This window comes from Lonchura striata, chromosome 7 (assembly GCF_050655825.1).
Source record: "Lonchura striata isolate lonStrDom1 chromosome 7, ASM5065582v1, whole genome shotgun sequence".
In the NCBI taxonomy this organism is placed as follows: Eukaryota; Metazoa; Chordata; class Aves; order Passeriformes; family Estrildidae; genus Lonchura; species Lonchura striata.
In genome coordinates this window covers 20,033,733-20,058,736 of record NC_140709.1, presented here as the reverse complement: position 1 = coordinate 20,058,736, position 25,004 = coordinate 20,033,733, and the positions used below count along the sequence as shown (strand labels likewise).

The 25,004-nt window shown below is 36.8% G+C and overlaps 1 protein-coding gene across 7 annotated transcripts in view; it reads right to left on the bottom strand.

Annotated features, from left to right (window-relative positions):
- Positions 1–2,441: 2,441 nt before the first annotated feature.
- The window catches only part of MYO3B (myosin IIIB), a 197,044-nt gene continuing 174,481 nt past the window's right edge, over positions 2,442–25,004 (bottom strand). For all 7 annotated transcript variants that reach the window (XM_085584410.1, XM_085584406.1, XM_085584405.1 and 4 more), the window contains 3 exons: positions 4,920–5,026; positions 4,499–4,545; positions 2,442–3,229 (listed from right to left, as the gene is read on the bottom strand). In XM_085584410.1, the coding sequence (XP_085440536.1) occupies positions 3,097–3,229; positions 4,499–4,545; positions 4,920–5,026 (287 nt within the window). In that variant the 3' untranslated portion in view covers positions 2,442–3,096. The remainder of the gene's footprint in view (positions 3,230–4,498; positions 4,546–4,919; positions 5,027–25,004) is intronic.

The window sequence follows — 25,004 nt, the reverse complement described above, 5'->3', positions numbered from 1 at the left end:
TAAACACTTTACTTTTATAAATTATTAAGAACAGGATATGTTATGAACTATTAAGCAAAATACATTACTATTTTAAGAAAATATACATGAAAGGAAATAAATCAGAACAATGCTTCAATGTTGCGAAAGCCAAATGAGAAAATCTAAGCAATTCTTGTTGATATACTTCCACTGACCAGGATTATCACACTGACATACCTCCTGTTTCAAACACAAATCAATCAACTCAAACACACACTTCTGTTAATATGATAACAGAGGTTCAACTCTTTGGTCAGTCTTAGTGTGACTGCCTGGCTCTACAGCAAGGCTTTTCATAATCAAAAGGTATACCTTGTGCTCTAAAATCAGGATGAGAGAAGACCACCTCAAAGGATCATCTGCTGAGGATGAAGTGCAAACAAATAAGGAAAGGGAGTAAGTTATAAAAGAATAAAATCCACAGACTTACTTCATGCACAGTGTTTAGCTAAGAAGCAACAAGAATGAAAACATACTACTCAATAGTAACTTTTAGGTAGCAAATTCAGTATTAAACTATTAGTGACATTAATATGAAAAAGTACAGCAGATATAGATAGTGACATTGTATGCAACAAAGAAAATACTGTATTCTACCCTTTCCATGCAATTAAAGACTTCTTAAAATCTCTTTGAAGTCCATTTCTGATGGCTGTGATTGATATGAGCTTAACAACTGGAAGAGAAGAAAGGAAGAAACCTAAGGGATGTGCTTGGAGAGTTTTTGCATTTTGCCTGTACTTTATTCTTTAATGTTCTGAAGCTGCTCTTGTTAACTAGAGTCCCCATTCAGCAAAGCACTTAATCACATGCCAAAATTTCATTTATTTCAATGGAACTTCGGCTTTGGATCAAGTGCTTCACTGAATTATATATAATTTTTCACTTTCCCTTACTTCTTTATGAACTTAATTACTCAGAGTAATGTATTACTCTGTGTAAGGTAAACTGTTGGTTTTAGGCAGGTGACACAATATCTGGAAACATCACTGTAATTTAATTAAAATAATTGATAAACTCTTAACTATGCACAATGACGTGAATTGCAGTAATCATAAAGTTTCATTTTCCTTAATAGTTTTCAAAAAGGAAGGACAGAATGAGAAGGCATCAATATTGCTACAACTCTGTGATCAATGCCAATGGAAGAGTAGAACATGTAATTTGACTGTTTAAAAAGAATCTTATTTTCCATTCAGATGTTACAAATTAACTGAAAACTTACTAATTGCATAGGAAAAGTTACATAATTTTGATGAATTATCATAACATACTCATTCTTGTTACATTTTGACAAAATGTAAAGAAACTGATCTGTACACATGCATTCATATTAGTTGCTATTTTTATTTGTGCTGCATTTTTAAATGTCATTAATTCATCTGTAGCTATTCACCAATTATTTGTTGTTCAAGGAGTTCCTAAATTTCAAAAGCTCTTAAGTGCCTTTAAAATGTACCTACCTAGTTGCACGTCAGAGGAGAATAAGGAGTGAACTGAAAGACTTCAGTGTCTGTCAGGATTATAACTTCCAGCTTCAACCTTCTCTTGTATTTTGGGTGAAGTATGACTGAAGAATTATTCTTCCTGGAATCCTTTGCTCATCCTCATCTGTCCTGCCTAACTTAATTTCTCTGCTTGTTAGGAGAAACAAAACTTTTGCGGAACTATCTATTTCATTACCTTTTTTTCTTTTGAACCCTGTTCTAGCTTAGGGATATTGTGACTGATTCGGGTCTCATTTCTCATGCTACCTTTCCTTGTCCTGTAGTCAAAAAGACAATGCCAGTGAATATTGATACTAAGAAATTATATAGCTTAAGGAAAAGGTGGAAGGTGCATCTTCAATAGGAAGATCTATTAGCATAGATCAGGGTAAACTCATTGGAACAGAGATAAAAACAAGGATCATAACTAGGTCTGTAAAATACACGGTCAGATTTAATCAGTATACTTTGTCAAAAAAGAAAAAAAAGAGTAGTTTGGAGCAAATGTGTAAGGCAGTAAATGTGAACATTTTTTTTCTAAAAGTGACAGGAGCTTGTCTGGAAAAGAAAAAAAGAATGGTCACAGGTCAAAATGGTATTTCTGCACCAGAAATAAAAGAGTAAGGTGAAATAGTCAGCTCCTGCCATGGAAACAGTAACTGTCAAAGAATCTCAGTATTCCGTAGAAAGTCACATACTGTTATCAGTAAGGATTTTCAAATAAAGTGAAAAGCAAGTAGAAGAATTTGCAGGTGACTTTTCCCGCCTTGCTACATACAAGAGGGCTGTGGAAATGTAGGAGTCATCAGAGCCCAGACATATAGCTTAAGGAATAAATTAAATATTTGCATGGATAACAAGAATAACTAGTCATAAAGATGGTTTCAGTCACAAGGACTAGATGAAGCATTGTGCAAAACATTAGCCTTAAAATGGTTTTACTTCTTATATTTGAAATAATTCCTTGAGTTAGACTTACAGTAAACACATACTCCAGAAGAAAACTATTTGCAAGGTAGACTGAGACACAATTATATTTTAAATTATTTTACTCTGTACATTTTTCTAGTGCTAAAAGCCATACACAGCAGAGAAAGTTATAAAGGACAATGTTTAATATCAGTCTAATACAAAACATTTTCACTATAACCTCAAATTAAAATTTTTAGTACAGTGTTCTTTTAATCTAGTTCTGTTCCTTAATCTTACTTTTCACACAGCTCTACTAGCAGTTGTGCCAGCACAACAGAAGGGATGGCACAGGGTGGGAACAGCAGCCAGGGGAGGGGAAGGCAGGAAAGAAGGGGTCAGAATTGGATAAACTAACCTTGCTGCTAAAGAAACGCGTCCATTACCAACATCAACACATACAGGTAGTGTTGCTCCCCTTTACTGCAATTGTTTACAGAAATACAGCTAAATGAGACAGTGTACAGCTGCAAACCCAGGACTAAATCAGTGAACTAAAGCAACTAGCTAACATGGTATTTTTAATATATTATATGAACACACATAAACAAAGTTAACTGGAAGAGCTTATCAGCAGGAAAATACTCTTACCAGTATTAGTCAATAGAATGAGTGAGGTTCAGCTTTGAGCAAAAGACACATCTCTTGTAGGAGGAGATGAAGAGCTGAGAAAACTGTCATCTTCAGGGGTAGATTCAACAGCTGACAATGATTCATAATACTCATCCTCTCCATCCAGTACCTTGATTTGGCTTGAAAATAAACAAACAACACTCCTTGAGTTAAACACTGTCAGTATCTCCAGAAATAGAAACTACTCTGTGGATGTAAAAATGAAAATCCCTACTCTAAGAATGGAAAAAAAAAAAAAAAGATGGGACGATTTGAGAAAGATACAGCTTTTATACATATTCCAACTGCTATTACATTTTATATTCTGAATGGTTCTAAGGATCTGGGAAATGCAATATCATCTTTCAGTTTGGGAGTATAGAATGATAGAACAACTACTTACACCAAATGGGCATTTAATTTGAGCAATGTGGTTTTTTTGTCTGTGTATGTTCCACAAGTAGGGTATGATTTTGGTATCGTATTTCAGATGATGGTTTGCTATGAATATGAGCCAAAGACTACATAATCCAATTTTGGGAAAAGCCCTATTGACAGCAAGGGGCTTTCATTTGTCTGTGATGTATGATGAGCACTGCAGCTTGATGCTAGTGTTTTTATTCCCAGAATACAAAGTTTTTTAAACTAGGGGAGAGAAAAGAAACCAAATCTTGCACAGTTTTGCAAAAAGTTGGACTTTAGCTTGACTCAAAGACCTCTTGGTCATAAAGTTACATTCAGATGTTTAATAAAAACTGGAGGAAAAAATACAGAAGGCTCTGGTAAATTTTTGGACTAAATGTGTCTGTAAGCACCCATCAGTTCTCTCTGATGCATGTGATCAGGCAAGGAATATGCTGGCAATTGCATAGGAGCCAGCCTAGCTCATTCTACCTATACCAGGAGGTAACTGCTCATGTAGCAATGGGAACTGACTCAGTTCAACAGGGAAGGAGCAGTTCCCTTCTGTGCAGAGTGGCCTCTCTGTCAGCTCCTCACATGTGCTCCCCCAGGAAGAAAAGAGGCCCACTGTGAGTGTGCTGCTGTGGGGCTGGCAGGGCTTCTGGCACTGTTCTAGGTCACAGGCCTTCAGTCCTAACACCCTTCATCTGGCACCTTTCACTAGTGTGAAATACGCTTCAAAATATGAACAATGCTATTCTTTTGGTAGTAATAGCATACAGAAAGAGCTGGGGAGCATATTTTGTAAGAATCAGTTCTAGTGTCTGCAGACAGCACTACATGCAAGTTTTACATTTCCTACTGCAGAAAATGTCCAGTGTCAATGCACAGAAATATGTTAATTGTTTATTTTTAGAAACCTCTCTAGAAAGTTTTGCATATTCTGTAATATCACAAAGGACTTCTTCTGTTTACAGTTGCTTAGAACTAAGAAGATAGATATTTACCCAAGTTTTCTTGGCTTCCTCTTGCTCCCTTGATATTCTAGAGTTCCCTGTGGAGAGGGCCAAGAACATACAGTCAAAGCAAAGCAGCAAGTCGTTAATTTTTAATTCAAAGTGATTTTGTGTTGAATGCAAGCAGATGCTGATAATATCAGAAGTCACAGCATAATTTTTTTGATCAAAGGGCTCAAGTGAGCCTGATGAAGCATGCATCTTGCTCGTCTTTGATAAACCACATCAATTATTCACCGTGAAGGCAGACATCCTGACATGAAAGCAACAGATAAAGAGCATAAGCACATGTTCAAGACGAGAGCAGAAGAACGTGGGGGTGGGGCTGGAGGGGCTGAAACAGGTATTAATAACAGAATTATTAACTGGAAACAAAGCCAGTAAAACAGCTTTATTGCCACTTTGAACTCACATTTAACTGGTTATAGTACATGTTATCCTCAGGGCTATTCAGCATTTTGGGCTGCTGACATCGTCGACGAGGTGTTCTCAGCTTCTGTTCAAGACAGTTTTCTGAACCTACAGTAAGATAACACAATTTAGTTTTAAGCTGTGCCAGGTGCTGTGAACGTCTTAGCACATTTTAGTCTGTAAACAGTCTTTTCTTCTGTCCTATTTGGTCCTGGATTTATTAGCAAGTCTGTTCTATTCAAAGTAAGCAGACAGAAACTTGGGAATCTGTTTTCTCTTTTGAAACTTAGCTCAAATGCAAGTTTTTATGCAGAAACTTAATTTTCACTTTTGAACATTTTTTATTCTTCTGTGTATCTTGATCACACAGTTCCTTATTCCTTTCACACTTTTCCTTAATATTGTCTGTTATCTAAGCAGGAAATGAGGTATATTGTGACTAGCTAGGAACGTATCATTCAGCAGCAACAAAATAGTTTTTCTACAGTAGACAGTAATAAAGTCTCTTGACTGATGTGACTGTCTATTATCATCATTTTCTTTATATAAAAAGGCTACCTTCTTGACATGGCTCTCCGTTTAATCAGATTAAATGAATCAGTTCGGAATTACACTTTCTTCATATAATTTGTGATGTGCTGTAAAGTAACAGTTGCTTAAAGTCATCTGGAAAGCAGAATTTAAAGATGAAGGAAGTATTTCAGAAGGGTTTCTGAAAAGAACTATCAGCTTGCTAAGTTTTGAGTTTTTTTTGTTTTGGTTTTTTTTTTTTTTTTTTGGTTTTTTTTTGGGGGGGGGGAGGCCGTGTGTGGTTTGGTTGTTTGGGTTTTTTATGGGTTTTTTTTAGTATTATGGAGAAGAGACATTATGGTGTGCTATATTCTATTTACCAGGTATTCTCCATGGTACATACTTTGGATTACAAGGTAACTATTTTCATAAAGCTGGTAAGTTACTACAAGATGCTGTAGGAGTAAGGAAAGGTGATTTACTTTTCAGATAATTGTCCCAATGCCTTTGACTTTTCTCATATCTCCCTGTTAAAATTATTTTAGAGACAGGATGAATAAAGACAGGGTTTGGCAGCACTGAAGCAAAAATATACATCTTATACATTTGCATTCCATACTGCACAAGGAACTTGCTCCTATACAAAAGAACAGCACAAAGATCTAGTAGCATGAGTTCCTTTAAACACTTCAAAACCGAAGTTAATATGGCTTTTGCAGATGCAGGGCTCTAATCTGACAAATCAATTGACAAGATCTGGCCTTAAGGAGCAGGTAACATTACAGAGGAGGTTTATTATGCACTCAGGCTTATAGTTTGTACCTGCAGTCTGAATGAGGTAGAGGAGATGTTTGAACTTTGGCCTTTTCAGCCAAAAGACTGTTCTGAGAGATTTTTTCTCTTTCACTTTCTTCCTCTCAACAATAAAATTTTAAAAATATGATTTTCCTCTCAGTGTGCAACTGCAGTGTCTGCATGGGAGAGGAGCACTTGTTCCATTCCATCATAACACCTGGGGGGGGATGGTGGGTTAAATGACCACCAGGGAACTGACTGCAGAGCTGGGTCTAAAATTCAAACCCAGTTTTATAGAGAAAGGTTGTATTTATCCAGTAATAAAAAAACCTTTTAAAATAATACACTTAAGCTGCTTGCTAATTTAATATCTAATGCTTCAATACTTTATACTTTCAAGTTAAGTAAACCTTTTTATTTCTGCTAAAGAGATTGTGATGGCTGAGCCAGAACCTTTGCTACTTGCCGATATTGTATACAAACAGACAAGGCAGAAGCTGTACCAGAAAATACTTCTGAGGAAATTGGGCGCCTAAATAATATCTGGTTTTTTGAAAGGTTTTTTTACTATGATTCAGATAGGATATAAATGCAATTTTGTTCTCTCTGAAGTCTGAAAATGTTGCAGAAACCTGTCATAACTACATTCTAGCCTCTCTGCTCTGAAAGTTTGACTCAAATTGATCTTAGAGCTTCCTCCCTCAGGACAGCAGGGTCTTCAGTTTTTGTATGCAATATTTTCAGTCACAAGGCCAGCTGAGTTTTTTCTTACAGCAATGTAGTTTTTGAATACCTCTGTATAATTTTTTTAGCCTAGAAAGAGGCTGGTATGAAGTCAGGTACTCACTGCTCTGCATAATTTCACATACCTCTCTGCAGCTTGTCAGAAGTAAAAACACAGCACACAAATATTTAGAAATTTTTAGACAGTACAATAATGCGATAGGGTAGGATGTTTTTCCGTTCCCCTAAGTGCACTTGAGGCCTTCACACGTTTTCTTTTTCAAAACACACATATACATAAGCTGTTTTTAAAATGTATTTCATTCATTAGGATTCTGAGTCACTAATATTTTTGCTCTACCTTTTTATCCTGACACTTAATTATTTCTGTGTATCCTATGGGTGGTCTACAGCTTGTGTTCTCCAAAGGAAATACCCTTTCAGTGGTCCCATTTGTCTTAGTTGCACACTACATGAACAGTACAAAATCTGGTAACATTTATCATGAACTACCATATCTGGAGAAAATAGTATTAACATGTGCTCAACACTCAGCAGCTGAATAGGCATTTTAAATTCTGTTCTAAAATACTTTGCTTTGATGACAAACTTGAAGCCACCAATAAGAAAAAAGTAACTTGTAAATTAATAGCAATAGTAGCAGCACCACTATAATTAACAAGGTATTGTCTATACTGCACAGAAATTGTGCCAAGTCCCTCTGGCATGTCCAGGCTCCTTAGTTTCCTACAGATTTAGAAACCAGATGAGAGAGTAAGCACATGCACTTTCTTCAGGTTGTCCTTTAGCACCACTTTTTAAAAAAGAGATCAGACCCCCTTTTGTCTGGAAGAAAACCTTTTATTGAAACTCTGAGCACGGAAATTCCTTAGGTTACAATTTCTTATTTGATAAATCACTTACTGCAGTGCAGGAATAACAGAGAGTAGGCAAAATACTTTCTGCCAAGTACACTACGTCAGCTGATCTAAGTGTAGGGTAGCTGAGGTTCTGAGCATCCTCGCCTCACTTGAGCTCAGAGAGGCTGGCACATGGGTGAGCAGGCCCATGTGGATGCTTCCCTAAACACACCACAAAGCTGATGTAGCTTACAGTGATGGGAAATAGAAACTGGCTATTGGGTCAATCTATTGGAGTAGAAAGTATTTATAAGTAAAGAAACTGATGGTGTTACTGTTTAGACTTTCATTACCACTGTTGGTCATCCTTTTTATTTCTTTGATACATAAGAGCCCAAGCCAAAAAAACAAAAAAAAAAGACTTGCAGAGCTCAGACAGATTAAAAAGATATATTTTTTCAAGTAAATGTGAAGTCAAACATTTGAGATGAATTTTTATGAACTGGGAATTACATAGCTGGAAAGCAGTGTCTCCAGGAGAGACTTGGGAACTACAGATACTCAGCTGAATATGAAATAGACTGGTTGTAAAGAAGGGAAGACTACTCAACAGAAACAGAAAAAACAGTTTTATTGTTGTGTATGGAATTATTTTAATATGGATGCAATAAGGGGCAGAATGTTTTGAGAATAGGAACAATTTGATCTCTGAAAAATCTGCCATATGTCAAGAAGTATAAGAAGATTGTTCTACTTCATTATTTTCAAAAGAAGGTGAAGAGGTGATCTGAAGCAAGTGTAAGGGTTTTTCACATTCAAAACCAAAAGTCTAGATTAACTAATGGTTAGAAGTAGAAGAAAATTTTAGACCAGAAATACAGCACAGACTGAAAGAAATCAATTGGGAGGAAAAAATATTTAGCAGTATGATGGAAATGCAGGTTGAAACTAGACACTTTTAGAAAAGGCATGTTTTGACTTAAGCAAAAACTATTGAAGATGTGATAGAGAGCACATCTATTTTAACAATAATTCATTTCGCTAATGTGATTTTTATCAGAAGTCTCAGTCTGCAGAAGATCTATATTGATCTTTTAAATTCTGGGATTAGTTTCTGAATTTTCACATGATTCTTCTTTGCTTTCGTATGGCTGAAATGGAAATACTTTTCTTCAGTTAGCCATTATATCCATTATACTGATATTTTAAAGTGCTATCTCTTGGCTTGGAGATAATTAGCACATTTCTTTTATCGTATTTAGAAGATTTTTCTGTTTAAAAATCCATCCTTTCCATAAGTGTGCAAAGGACTCTTTCAGAAATGCAGTAACTGCCAAGCAGTAAGATTTAACAAAAGACTTCAACCTGCTCTTTAGCACTGACACATGGACTTTTGCATCTCGGATTTGGGTCCTGACCAATACTTTTAAAACAGTAATGCCAAAAATGTATTTTTCTAATGACTTCCCATGTGGCAGATGACTCCACTTGATACTCAGTAAAGATCTCATCTTAGATGTCTTCATGGTCCTGATTTTCTTAGTATTGAAAGCATGAGCACCAGGCAGCCATGTCAGAGGAACACAATCATCAGATTTTGCTTGCTGAAATGAAGTTAGGGTCTCTGTAAACTCTTAATGACTAAACTCTTGCTTCAAAAACCTCTTGATGCAGACAATCTTGCCAAACATTGCTAATTTTTCCTATATGGATAATTCTGCACAGAAATTAACTGCATTTGGAACTCGTAAAATAAACTTATGTGAATCAGATTGTTTTAAGGGTAGTGCAGCACACCTGGGGCTCTAAACACTGGTTGACATCTTACTTTTTTTTGCAAGGAATGCATACAAGAGTTCTTTGCCAATGTGTCAGTGCTCCAAAGAGGCTGTGTTGCCAATTCCCTTTCTGAAGGGACTTCATCCACCACAACACATATTGAAGAGTGGAGCTGAGCACACTCATTTTCCATCTGAAGCCATTTACCCAAGCAAGTTTGGGAGGGGTTAGTCTTCTTGTCTGCTCTAGGTGAACACAAACCTGGTATCACAGGAAGGGTAGTTTTTTCCTAATTTCTCAAACAAGGAGATTTAGAGTATGAAAAGGGGCAGTTTGTCAAAGTTAAGGTAATGGGGCCATTTAAAGAATCATATATATTATTAACAGAGTAAGCAAATAAAGTAGAGAAATCAGTATGACAAGAAAAATAGTAAGCATGTAGCTGATTTCCAATCTATAATATCAGATGAAACATGAAAGTGCAACCCTTAATTATAAGCAAATATTAGCACAGACTCATGGGATCTCATCATAACATCTCAAGGTCTACATTCATGAAAATTTAAGCAATGTTTAAAATCATGTTAATTTGTTCTTTGTTTGTTTCTTTTCCTGCCAGTCTAATTTATTCCAAAAGACTTTGGTTCTCAAGCCTGGATATATTGATCATGCCTATGTAAAGCATTGTTATAGCCTGGGGAGAAGACTTTTGTGGAAAAAACTTGTCTTTGTTCTCCTTTGATAATTTATATGTATTTTGATGTTTTCAAGTTTCCAGTTTTGAATCATTTTTCAGGACAGCAAGTTCACTTTCCCTCTTGAAGTCTTAGGCAGATGCACAAATGACCTCACAGACAACGATAATATAAATCCTCCTCCTGGACTGGATGCAAATGGATAATTATGTGCATCATGTTGACTTCAAGGAACAGCTACATTTTCCTGTGTGCCATGCCAGTCTGTTCAAGGAGAGGACTCAAGGGGCTAATGATTCTGGTCCCACTCATATCAGTGTTAAATGGGATTGACTGAACATCACTTACACAGTAAAAACTACTGCAAATTAACTAAACTTCATGATTTTCATTATTTCAGCTTTATTTTTAAAAAGAGTGATTTACAAAGGGCACACAATGCTATTTGGCTATGAGTGCGCATACAAATGTATTTTCCTTCCTTTTCTATCTCCATGATTCTCCACCATTTGCACAAATTTTTATCATACCTTAAGAGCAAAACAGGAATAAAATGGGAGTAAAATGAAAACTGTGCCTGGGAAGCAGAGTGAATACTCCAGCAGTTAGTCCCCACCGAGCTCCTGCTGCGTTTGCCTGCTATACTCAATCCTGTTAGTGCAGAACTATCCTGCATATCTCTCTATTAAGCTGCAGTTAGTGTGACTTTAGTATGAGCACACATTAAAAGACACCTGGCCCACATCACAGGGTATTTGTACATTGCCTGTTAATGCTACCAACTATAAAATTATCAGAAACAAGGACAGGATAACAGGTCTAATAGGCTTCACTAAACACATACTGAAATCTGTAGTTTCACTTGGAAATAATGAACTTACCCTGTCTGTGCAACATACTATAAACTCAATTATATTATGGTAGTTCTGCAAAAATGCTGGAGACTGATAGAAAATAAACACATGGTCTCTCCAAGATTTTAATCTCAGTACAGGCAAAACCACACCAAGAGACAACAACAGAGTGAGAACAAAGAGCAAGACTCCTTGGTGACTTGAGTAATAAGGTATGTCTTCATTATGTTAGTTTCCCTTCTGAAGTTAGTAAGAGGGAAAAGAGAAAACTATAGGAAAGAGGAAAAAGACAAAAAAAAAAAAAAAGATTAAGTAAGGTACTCAGAAACTGAGGAAAAGAAGAAAAGGGAATAAAAACCATTAAAGTGCAGCAGTAGAACCTATGTTCTGGCATCAGAAGATTAATCTAATAATATCAGGAGCCTGGAGTCATATTGACATAATACTAATTAACAACTGTAATTCTCTCCAGAGTATTTCATACTTACCCACCAGCTTCAGATGTCCGCAAATGTTCAATAAGGCCATCTATTCTGTTGATATAATGACATCAAGTATGATGGGAACCATTCCTGCCACCAAATTCCCTTGGTCCCTTCCTGTACTTAAGAGTGTCCAGGAATATTTATAGGAGCTGGCACTTTTCATGCTGCTAGTGACAAGCAAGCATGGAAAGAACAATAAATCAGATGTGCTTTGAGGAGTTACAAGATCTCAGCCCTTGCTAACTCACAAAATACCTTAGTGAATCTTCACCTAAGTGTTGCTAATGAAAAGTATGCTACCTACTTTTAAAAATATTTATATTAATGCTTATATTAATATTATATAATATTATAATTATAAATTATAATATTTATATTAATGCTTAGAAAGAATTATTAATCCTTAGCAACTCCAGTGTACTTAAAACTCTTACCTGGATTCATTATATAAGAATAATAGATTAGACTTAATAATTTTCAGTGTGAAGTGCTTGGTAGTCTACAGATCAAATGTAGTTATCCAGTTCACTGAACACACAGAATCTAAAGGAGTAAAAAACCCTATAGAAAGATATAAAACAAAACAAAACCAAGCTCCACTATCACCTTGGATCCCCCACATAATTGTGGTGAACTAGAATTCTGTTTATCCAGATGGAGTGTGCTCACAGTGCCAAGAGCCATAGACTGCTAGGGAAATTAGTGTAGCCCCTTTGATGTCATGTGCATCCCAGAATCTGTAACAACTGCTGAATCTGTGAGCATATCCTTTTGTTTATAACCCTAAACAGAACCATTTGAAGACACACACTGAAAGAACTTGTAACAGAAGCAATGCATTTTCTCCCACCCAGTGATTCATTACGTACAGCTTCATTTTGGATACTGCAGTTATGTGCAAAGCCATATGCTTCAGATTATAAAGCACACTAAGCAAATCAGAAGTTTTTCAAGATGGTATGTAAAGGCTGATTTTGCATCTGTTTGTTGCCAATGACCCAGATGACACTGTAATTAGAACAACAAATATTTTATGTGAAATCAATCATTTAGCTGTCTCTGAACCCTGAGACAATGGCTTTTAGATACACTTTGTTGGGAAACAAGATCCATAAATAGTCAGAATCTTGGCTTTTGCTTGTTTTTTTCTTTCCAGCACAGTTCTGATCCTTCTGTATTTGTCAGTTCTTTCAGTTTCTATTGTGAGTGATTTGACTGTAGAGGAAAAAAGGCAGAGCTTAAACAAAGCATACCAAGAACTGAACTACAGTGACTAACACAGGTAAGATTCAAACCTGTCAGCAAACAGCATGCTTCTACAAGTATAGTCCTGAAGATGTCTTCCTATGTGTTGAATATAAAGAAACCCTTATAAGCCCTGCGCATAATAACATCTAATAGCAGGTTCCAGTAGGTTCCTCCAGCGTAGCAAATAGTCAAAGTCAAAGAGGACTTTTTTACACAAATACAGGGTAAAAAAAATCATGCCAAACCATCTCAATGGCAGAAACTACTTCTGGACAATGCAGAAAACTTAACTGATTGTTATTTTTCTTTCCTTCCTCAAGCTTGACGCAAGGTGGTTGTGGAAGTTTTTGGTTAATTAATAAAATCATGGCCTAGGTTGGAAGGAACATTAAAGATCATCTGGTTTCAACCCCCCTGATATGGGTAAGGACATCTTCCAAGTTGCTCAGAGCTCCATCCAGCCTGGCCTTGAACACTTCCACAGATGAGGCATCTACAAATTCTCTGGGCAACCTATTCCAGTGTCTCACCAGCCTCAAAATAAAGAATTTCTTCCTAATATCTAATCTAAACCTATTCTCTTTCAGTTTGAAGCCATTCCCTTTGTCCTGACACTACATTTCCTTGTGAAAAGTTCCTCTCCATTTTTCTTGTGAGCCCTCTTTTTAGATACTGAAGACTGCAATTAGGTAATTCCAAAGCCACCTTTTCTCCAGGCTGAACAACCCTAATTGTCTCATCTTTTCTTCATTGGAGTGGTGCTCCATCCTTATAGTCAACTTGATGGCCCTCCTCTGAACTTGGACCAACATACTGATGCCTTTCCTGTGCTCATAAATCCAGAGCTGGATGCAGCATTCCAGGTGGGGTCTCACAAGAGCAGAGTAGAGGTGCAGAATCACCTCCCATGATCTGCTGGCCATGCTGCTGAGGATGCATCCCACAATACAGCTGGCTGGTGATCTTTTCAGAAGAGATGGTTACTGATGAAAACCAGGTCATTCTGGGTGTGCTGGAATTACTACATATCATAGCCTATTTCCTAGTTCTAGAAGACCTGGCTAATACAATAGCCACCAGGTGATAAAAAATACATCTCTTACATTATCATGTGAGCTACGTGATCTCTCTCTCTATTTGAACAGCGTTGTATGATCACTACAAGTTAATGAAGAACTTCACAGCAGAAAAGCCTACCAAGAGCAATTAAATATAAAGAGATCACTTCCTGATCAAGACATCCCTGAGCCACAAACTGTGTTGGGCTGGAGAGTGTTCTGGGCAACTATCTCTATTTGCCCTACTTTTATACTATACCCTAGGCTTTTCCTCTTGGTTACTGTGAGAAAGAGAAAATTAGGATAAATAGACTTGGATGGGACTGGAAATGTTCTTTTTTATGTGTAGGTGGGTTTTTCTGTTTGTTGATTTTGTGTGTGTGTGTGCATAAGGTTGCTAATATTCAAATGACCAGGAAAGAGATCAACTTAAAACAAATACATTCAAGCAGATCAAATCCCTAAGAGGCACCTGAAATGGAGGCTAAGGTAACTTCTCACAAGGAAAATATCAGATTCTTCACTGTAAAGGTATTTCAAGATCAACTTCAACTGTTTATGGCAGGAAAGTTGTATTTCATTTGCCCCTTTGCTAGCAGTGCACCAGATCAGAGTTTCTGGAAGCTGAAGCTGAAATTCTATGCAAAGATGAAGACAAAGGAAAGCCAGTAGTTCTTTAGTTTACTGCACATGCCCCATTTTCACTTCTCTATGAGTTTTTATCTGAGGTACTAGTCCTAAAGTAGAGACACCTACCCTAGGGACATCTACACAGGCATCGTGCACTCAGAGGTTTGCCACAATGCAAGCTTGTCTCTTCAGCATCGTGCTATGGTTGGGACTCAGACTGTTGATATAGTTTATTTATTTAGTGAAGTTAAAGAAAATAGAACTAGAAAAACTCTCATGTGAATGTTTTGTCCTTCCAGGTCTTCCAAAGTAAAACCATACACCATGTCAGAGGTATGAGAAACTGCTCAGAAACAAAAAGCTTTCCAAAAAATTCTCACAAACACAACATAAACAATGAAGCAACTCATTATACTTCTGCACAAGTAGATGGCAGCTATTTCTTCAAAGAAGAATTAGGATGATGATTTAGTCAATATGATTAAATAAATAGCCTTGGCAACTTTAAAATACAAATCCTAAATAACATGACAGTATCGTAAATTTTAGAGACAGTCTCCAAAACACATTTGGAGCTACTAATACACAAGGTTTCAAACTGCAGATTATGGATCTTAAGAGCTGCATCTCACGTGCTAATATGCTTCAGAAAACTCACTGGGCACTTGGCACTGGTTCATCTTTTGGATGCTAAGTAAAGGAAAGCATATGGGGAAAAAGATGAAACAAACATGAAAAGTAAACAGTGAGATTAACTTCCAAAAACAGTCAAAGCATTCAGTGCATTAAAGAAGAGCAACAAATCACAAATACCTTCTTAGTACTACTTCTGTACAGAGCCAACTACTCAATTTGCCAAAAATGCATCGTACAATTGTGAGGAGTTAGTCTGTGCGATCAAAAGTAGGGCAAGAGGCAATCTGTAAGTTCATACTCTATTAAGATGTGGTTCATAATGGTCTGTGTTTCAGAGTTGCTGTTGTAGCATATAGCCTGGATACATTTAAAGGTAATCCCTCACCTTCTTCCAAACTGTAATAATAGCATTTTTTTATCCCATGCCCTCAGAGATTAAGCCACTTGATTGACTTTGAATTCCGGACACACAGGAAATTTGTATTAATTTAGCATAATGATGAGGCGCAATAAAGGCTCTGTGGAACCACAACAGCACAGTCTCTAAGGTTTTGTTCGTTACAGAAACACAATTTGCATATCTAAAGGCTTGAAACCATGGGTCCATATTGATACAACTAGTATCTCAAATTTGAGTGTAGCAGATTCAGCATATATTTCAAAGAATAAATGGTACAAGCCCAAGATAAAACTCTCAGTAGATTTCTTCATTAAGAAAGAAGGTCTTTTTCTGAATTCAAGGTAGTTGGCAGCAGTAACTTTTAAAGGAGGTATGAAAGCAAACTTGACTGAAGCATGTAAAAATACGATAAGTTAGATATTTGCTTCTCTGGTGTTGCTACAGTACATTGGTGTGGCATTTGTAAATGTTGGAAGTAAAGGAGGTATCTTGACTAGACAAAGGAAACTAATGCTGCTGACCTAAGTTCTACAGCAATCAATTTCTTTAAGGGGTTGTTATGTGCTACTGAGACCCTCAATTAGTGACAGTTCAGAAGTGATCTACATATCAAACTCAGCCCACTAAATTCTGAAGGAATATTTTGAAAGAAAAACTGAAGAAGCATAAACAAACTTCTCAGTCAATGACAGATTTTGAAAAATAAGCAGGATTAGAAAAAAACCTTCAGGCTTTAAAGATGTCTGTTAACCCGTGAAAGGGCATTTAGGTTTGTTTTTTGTACTACTTCCAAATCCAAATCAAAACCTTTTATTGACAACTCACACTATGAATCTAGTGGAATAATGCTAGACACATATAAAAATAAAGGCTCATAATTTTCAGTGTTGCAGTCCCTTATCTTTCATCCTGAAGTAGTGGATGGGAGTGTCCAGTACTACCAAAGTAAATTCAGAAAATGTAGAAGAGATCTTTAAAGCAAAGTGAGGGAGGTCTGCAAAGAATTCCAACCCTGGGATCTCAGTAATAATATAGTAAATTTTAGCAACACTACCTGTAGTATGAGTTTGAGGAGTGCAAAGCACACAGAATATGTATAATTTTCATCCAGTCTTTCCTAAATGCTTCTAAAGAAAATTTTGGTGAAGATTTCAGCTCATGGGGGCAGAAGAAGATGTACACATATGCGTACATATACAAATAAAGTAAGTTGACCTGCTGGTATTATAGTGACTTGCTTATGTGACAGTATGTTGTTTTGTTCTAAAAACACTGTCCTTGACAGGGCACAGTTCACTGTATTATAGTCCCATCTGAACACAATCTTTGTACTTGAGTGTACTTTATAAAAATGCTAAATGCTATGGAATTAGTTAGATTCTTTATTTCGCTCATAAATAAATGAGCGAATGTGACTAATTCAAGTGACTTTGATGACATTTTATTCCTCAGAACGTGATGAACTCTTTTAGAAAAATAAGCATCGATTTCAAGGTTCAAACTGAGGCACTGGAAAAGGCTGATATTTAAACCATTACAGCTTACCCCTTCTAGAAAAGGCTTCTCTATGGTGTGTTACTGCAGGTATGAAGAATTTCATGTCACTCCAGAAAATACAGGTTAAGTGATTTCTGGAATTTTTTTGTGGAGTTGATTTTGATATGTTTTGATATTACTACAGATATATGATTTTTTCTCAACCCCTTTCTTACAAGTTTATACTAGATTCTTGGCTGCTATTGAATATTCCTATATTTCTATATTCCTATAGAGCAGCTTGTGATATAACATCAAAATCTGTTTGTGTCCTGATTCTATACTTGGGTCTGTGGGTATTGCAGAGTATGCAAAGTTGTGAATTAACACTTTATTAATTACTGTGCACTAATTCCTTGTGTGAATGACCTACAAAGGACCATACAGAATTACAACATGAACAAACCGGTGCATTGCAAGTGTACCTATTGCCACAGAATGCCACTTCTGATTTCTCTCTTTTGGATAGCCAGGAAGTATGGCCATATTAACATACTCTCTTCCATAACATATCCTACTTCTCAGTAGGACTAATTAGCTTAGGCACGGCACTGCACTCATCCAGCTATTCTGCCTCCGGGTCTGATTCACATCTAGCTGGAACAGCTTTGTGAAACACGGGTATGTGTTGAGTTGCTATATCATAAATTTATATTAGGCTTACACTTTACTAACTTTCCCATGGAGACAAAACCCAAAAATCAGCTTTACCCTTGCGAACACAGTCATCAGAGTCTCCTACATCAGTAATACCATAAAAATAATTAAAATATCCTGGCCCCAGCAGGATGGGTCATACTGAAAACAGTAACATGGGTGCACTCCTTCACTACTAGAACTAGTTCCTCTGAAGTCAGCCCCAACATTAGCCATATGAATACAAGGGGAAAATTGGAACATATCAGAAAAGTACCTTGATATTAACTCGGCTTAGAGAAATAAGATTAAAACAAAAATGTGCAACAGAATTTTAAGTCCAGTCTTTAGAAAGGACCGGCTTAATCCCATTATTAAAGAACACCATGAAGTAAAAGGCTATAGGAACAGAGAAATATACATTTCTCTTCACTCATAGAAGATACAGTAAATTTTTAAAGTTCATCACTCAGTCTATCTACACAATACTCAAATTAACTCATGAAGCAGTCATAAATCAGACATAACTGAGAACCATATACTTTCTACCAACCCACAATAATATGTAAGAGTACTTAAGGCTAACCTTTGATGAAAAATTCTTATGCTAGGTTCTTCAATAAAACAAATGTAAGAATAACTTCTGCTTTCATGGAGAGTATGAATCAATGTGTAACTGCTCATCATTGTCTAAATTAAATGAATATGAGACTGTTGGCTGGACAAAAGCAAATTGAAGATAATCAACAAAATTTACATTTTCAAATAATGTACAAACCACATAAATTATTTCAAAGAGACACACAAAACTATTCAGTTTTGATAGAAATTTAAATTATAACATAGAAAAAAGGAAAGAAACATGACTTGTGGACACTAAGTTACAATTTACTGTTTGCTTTCACAAGGTACAGCAGCAGAAAATTATCTCCCTCTTGTCACACATTTCATTTTTGATTAGGTCATTTTGCATTATTAGTAACTTCAAAATGCAGACACAAAAATAAGAGGTCCCAAAGATATTTTTTTCTTCTCTGAAGATGGAAATTAATAGAAGAACACTATCTATAACATCACATATGGGAAAACAAGGTTTTTGGTTTTTACTGCAAACTCATTCATGCTAGCAGTCTATATGAAGTCAATGTGTTATCCCACTGCATAATGATGGATCATGTGAGGTCTTATGAGATGGCACCAATATTCTTTAAAATATGTTATTTTTAGTGATTTATCCCTTTTTCTTACCCTCAACCAATAACACGTTTTCCCAAAACAAATTACTGTTCTCCCACCATTTTTTTTAGTATTGTTCACAATATTATTTATAAAGAACCATAAATCCTTATTTTTATTTGTAAAATGCATAGGATTAGGACTTGATCTGGGAAGTTTGTGCATAGATACAAAATATATTAGGTACCTGTTTTGGCATATGAAGTCTTAGATTTACAAATTTTGTGTATTTATTTTTCAGAAAGTTACGAGGTTTCAACATAAACCTTTGCTGAGTAGGATGTGGGCAGACTGGCTACAGAGCTGCTGTGTGGCCTGTCAGGAGGAGGTGCCTGTACCATCTGACAGTGTCAGCAAAGGGCCAATGTCTTCATTACACTTGTCCTCTCTCCTCCAAGGCTGCAGACAGCCAGGACTAGGATAACCGTTTGAACACACACAGAATGTGAGGGATGAATTTCCCAGTAATCTCTGCTGAAGTATTAAATTCTGATGTCTAATGATGACATTCTAAACATTATCATTACTTATTTCACTGCAGCTCAACGCACAGAGAGGAAGAGAGAGTAATTGCTACTATGAAGAGCTCCACGATATATTGCTTGTCTTTTACAAGAAACAACAGCAGCTTGTGTCACTGTTCAAGAAAGACTTGAGTGTCCAGACACTAACTGGGAACTTGGGCTCACCAAAAGAAGGCTGAGCTCATCAGAGTTCAGTGAAACACCAAGGTAAGAGAGGGTCCAAGGAGATCATGGAACTGAGGGAGCACAGATGATTACCTTTTCTAGTTTTGTTTCTGGAATGAAAATAGTCAGAAGCAAATGTTTCATGTCCTATCATGTATCACACCACTAAAGAGGCAACAAAATTTGTCCTTCATGTAGAAACAAAAGGACAAAATAAAAAATCTTGCCTGCAATTGGGTTTTTCTTATAATTTTAAAGAATTTATGGCAAACCTGTGAGTAAGAGGTACTCTGCTGCTGCCAAAGTGTAACTACGATGGCACCCAAACATAATTCTAACATCTAATAAAAATAGAACTTTGGCAATTTAACTTAGAACATCAGAAGAATATGCTTATTGCCCACACTCAATGAGGGGAAAAAAGTCAATCATGTCACAAAAATTGACTATATTTTGGATTCTGGTTTTGGTTTTTTTTTTTTTAATGGTATCAAAAGATGTCATTTGAAGATGAGAAACTGTTGATCTAGCACACAAAGTCAATAAAATGATCTCACTACACTTCCCAGTGTGCCTAAGGAGTTTTATCTTTAAAACTAGCCTAGAACGTAGTTGTCTAAGTTCCAAATGGCATTTAATGGATGAAAATGCCTAAAGATTTCTGAAAGGTGTTCCTAGATTTTGGCCACTAGCATTCTGCAGCAAGATAATTTAAATCTTCTTTCAATTCTGAGAACTCAAGATCACAGTCCTCCTTACTTCTAAAGAGGAGGAACTTTCACCTATGTGGAAGGAAAGGGAAGCATCCCAATAAAAACCATAAAGCACAGCCATTGATGGGCCCTATTCAGGAAGTGCCACGACCGACAACTGTAGAGTGTTTAAACTGAGTTAGAAGTTAATGAGGCTTGTTTTTTATCAATTCGTTCCCTCACTAATACTGGAATTTTAGGGCAACAGAAACTTTTTTTTTTTTTTGTGAATTCAGGTCAACTAACAGTTTCAGCTGAAATAACATGAAAAAACTTCAGAGATGTTGAAAGAATTCATTCTGGCATCTCAAAAAACAAAACATTTTGATTTTGTCACAAGGGGACTCCCTTCCCAAAACAGAGGAGGTAGTGCTGCCACCCCTGATACCCAAAAACTCAGTGATTAAGCCATGTTCTTAGATTGTGAAAGATGTAACTTCAAGCACCTCTTTTAAGTGATTTGGTACAGGGACCTGAACCCAAACATCTTGGTTCTCAGGAGAGCAGTCTTACTGCTGGGTTAGAAAATATTCTTAGGTAGGTTTCTCTCAGCCTCATTTGTTGAAAGTGCCCTATTTTACATAAAGTAGTTAAATATTCAGTCAAACAGAGATTGAAAGCCAGGTGCTGGCCTCCTTTTTCTCTGACTGCTCAAATTACCAAGATCTCAAGTCATTCACATGCTCTCTGTTTCTGTGGCCTACTTACTATTTAATATACATTCCACTGAATGGAGAAAGTGGAGGAGAAAATACTTCCTTCTCTGAACTTCTGTATTGGCCTTGGGCATAGCCCAGACCAGTGAGAATATGGGTTGGTGAAAGTTTTGAGCCCTACCTTTGGAAGGATAGTAGTATGGAAGGTAAGAAATGATCACTTCATAACACATAGAGTAGATAAAAAATAAAGTAGTGTAATGACAAGAAATAGTATTACTTAAAGGAGAAAGAAGTGAGACATCTGCATCTATTTGTATCCAATGTTTATCCCTATTGGCACAATTAATAAAAGCTGTGCATAAATCACATAAAGTTCATTAAATCCACTGGCTCAGGCTGCTGACTAATTGGTAAATACACACTCAATAAAAATGTAAAATGTATGCCAACTCCACATTGTAAAGCTGTTTTCTAGTTAAGAAGTCTCTGCTTCTCTGCGGCTTTTTCAACAGAGCTTGCTTTTCACAGTTCTTGATCTTAGGGAAACAATAATGCCCAGAACAGTGCCAAAAGGCCTTAGAACAGGAAAACAAAAAGCAACTCTATCAAGTTTACAGAGACCAAGAAGTTTACGATCCCCTGCCTAGGGCAATTTTCTAATTCACCCAAGAATTTAAGGTCTGCTGATGCCTGCTCTGTACAATTCAGCAGACTACTTAAGGCACTTCAACTCTTTTATGAATGTGGCCTTCAGCACTTGCTTCTGCAATGTTGCCCTCATGTAGTCCCACATGAAGCTATCACTGCCCAGCAAAACTTTACCTCTTTTAAATTGAGCAATTCTGATAAATTAAAGGTCTGAGAACTATGTAGGCCTGCGCAGACAGGCAACTGAACACTACCAGAATTAGACACAAACAAAAACAAATTATAAAAAACATGACAAGTATGAAAGTGCCTGAGGCTGGAGAAGGTCACAGAAACCATCTCTACTCATTTGGACAGGATGAAGAATTTGTGCACTACAGAGCATTCTCCTTTTCAGAAGAGGTCAGCACCCAGCCAGTCACAGATTTTTATAGATAGGGAGCTCAGCAAAAGGTTTTAGTATTTACAATACCTGTGCAAAAATCCATGGGAAGCCTTAAATGAAGGGTCTTTTGCTACCATCACTGAAGACTCTGTGGACAGCCTTCCTGACATCAAACCCAGATATAGAGAAGCTTTGGGAGCTAGCCCAGTGCTTTGACTAGGGCTGACCTCAAGTTTTCTGTATTTACATTTTTTCCAAAACACGATTTAGAACAGATGTCACTGGACACCAGAGCTCTTCTCCAAGGCTGGAGTAGAAAATAACAGGAAAAGAGGGAGATAAAGACCAGCTCAATTTACATTACATGAGAAAACTGATCTGCATGGCAAAGAGAGGGCAGAATCCACATATCTCCAATTTTAGTTTAATTAGACTCACAATCAAACATCACTGTTGGTTTCTCTCTATTAAGGGTAAAGCAAAAGGCTTAGTTTGATTTTGAACAACCTTATAAACAAGTGGAATAGTTTGGTTTAGGACCATCTCTGTATTCTCTATTTCTGCCATTGACTTTGGCAGTGCCTGAACAACATACTAAAAGCACTTGCCTCAAACCACACTTATGGAGTGCATGTCTGAGACAAAGGATGAAATAATGTTGAAAAACAGTATTATGAAACTGATACAGATTTAATAGTGGCTAAATAAAATAAATGGGAATATGAAACCCCCTTCTCTAGACAATGTGTGGTGAAATAATCTGTTTGCAATGGAGGGAAAAGCTCAAAAAGAAACATTTGGAAACAATACAAATGACATATGGTCCCATATGTTGAATCTATAATGCTTCCTAATTCCTACAGGGTAAAATTCACCCTTCTCCTGAACAAATTCCAAGTAATTGAGATTTGCTTGAGAGGAATGTAGGAAGGATTAGAATCTTCCCTCCATACACAGACAAGAGAAGACTATGAAGCAGCTTCACTGCAGTTGCCATTTTACCCATGGCTTGAAGCAGCACCAATAATGTTTTTTGATCCTTTTCTAGGTAATTATAATTGCTGATCCATAGGCTCATCCTCATCTCTTCTCCTTGGTTGAGTCTGTTCAGGGTATGCTTTCTCTGTAGGGTGCTCCATGGTAAAGCAGGCATGTGTTCAGCTTTCTGAATCATACTAGGACAGCAGTACAGCTGGAGTTGCTTTACAAGTTTTATATATAACAAGCTGCATGTTGGTGCTGATAAGGCATCCTCGGGGCAATTATGCTCTGAGCAGTTTTTGGTGATGCCTTTACAGCCCTTAGGTTTTTGAGATACAGGATTTCCACTCATAATGCCTGGTCCTATGCTGTTCACCACTCCCTGGATGAGGGAGTGAACAAGGAAAAAGCCTGCAAAATATGGCAACAGGTTTTATACTCTTAGCAAATAGATTTTGCAAGTGTGCTGAACACAACTGGTTAAACATCTATCCAGCAATGAAAGCATCTCATGTCCAAATGCTCTGAATTAAACTGTGATACAATAATTATTATTGGAATTTTGTCATATGTTGAGTGGCTGCACTACTCAGGATTGAGTAGGTAACTGCCTAGGTGAACAAATTACTGGAGATAGTTAAGCAGTCACAGTTGTGTTGACTCCTCACAGCTCTGGAAAACCAGGCTGCCTAGAGCTAAGGTATTCACTTGCAGTTTTCATATATGGGTGTAACTTCACACTGCAATACCTCTGTTTGCACATGAAAGGAAAACTTTTTTCACAACCCTTTTTCTTACAATAAGAATCTTTGGGTTGTTCTAAACTTCAGATGCTTCAAAAATGGAATATATTGCTATTTGCCTGGTCATTAAAGTGAAGCTCAATGTCCCTTTTAAAGGTCATTTGTTTATTAAATTGATTAATTTTTGCCATCTCTAGTCTGCTTCAGGTGCTAGTAATTAGTTGTATTAATTGATCTATTTTGTTTGTATACAAATAGTCTTGAAATTATATGTTATTAAATGCTATGCATTAGTATTCTTGTTCACACTCCTTTAAAATGTGTGTTCAATACCATGCCATCCTCAGCCTGCTAGGAAAATACATCTTTGCCTTTTGTTTTTGTGTTTAATCCAATTTTGGTGGTAGTAACAGGAATTACCTGCAAACATTGGAGGGAGTAACACTGCAGCAATTGGCATTTCCACTGAAAAATGACCTATGATATGATGCCTAGCTTTTTCAGTTCAGCTGAAGACCATCAACAGAGAGGGATATTCAAAAGGTATATTCATGACTGGTATCAGAGAAAGATAAAAAAATTGTAACAGATATGAAATGAGATCAATCAAGTCACTAAAAAACTTCATTTAGCTGATATCCTGCTGTGAAACAAGAATAAAGGCAGGAAAGCCATTGTCCCTGATTCGGTTGGTTGAGGGAACTGGGCAATATGCTGAAATCAAACCAAAATTTTTCATTTAATTTTCCTTTAACTATGATTAAATAAAGCACAGGCTTATTATTTACTGCATTCATCACAGATACCTTTGTTCTTCACTTCATAAGTCAAAGCTTGCTTTAAGAGAAGTTTCTAGGGAATCATAGCATGGTTAGGGCTGGAAGTGACCTTGAAGATTGAATTCCAACCCCTCTGCCATGGGCAGGGACATCTGCTACATGAGGCTGCAAAAAGTGCCATCCAACCTAGCCTTGATCAGTTCCAGAGATGGAACATCCACAGCTTCTCTGGGCGTGCTGATGTTCTTAAGCATTACATCCTTCACAAACCTATAAACCTAAACATACAGAGGCATCTTGTAATGCCTAGGCACAAGATGAGAAGGTTGAAGAAATTGCAGACTGCTTCTCTGAGCTGCTCTGTAAACT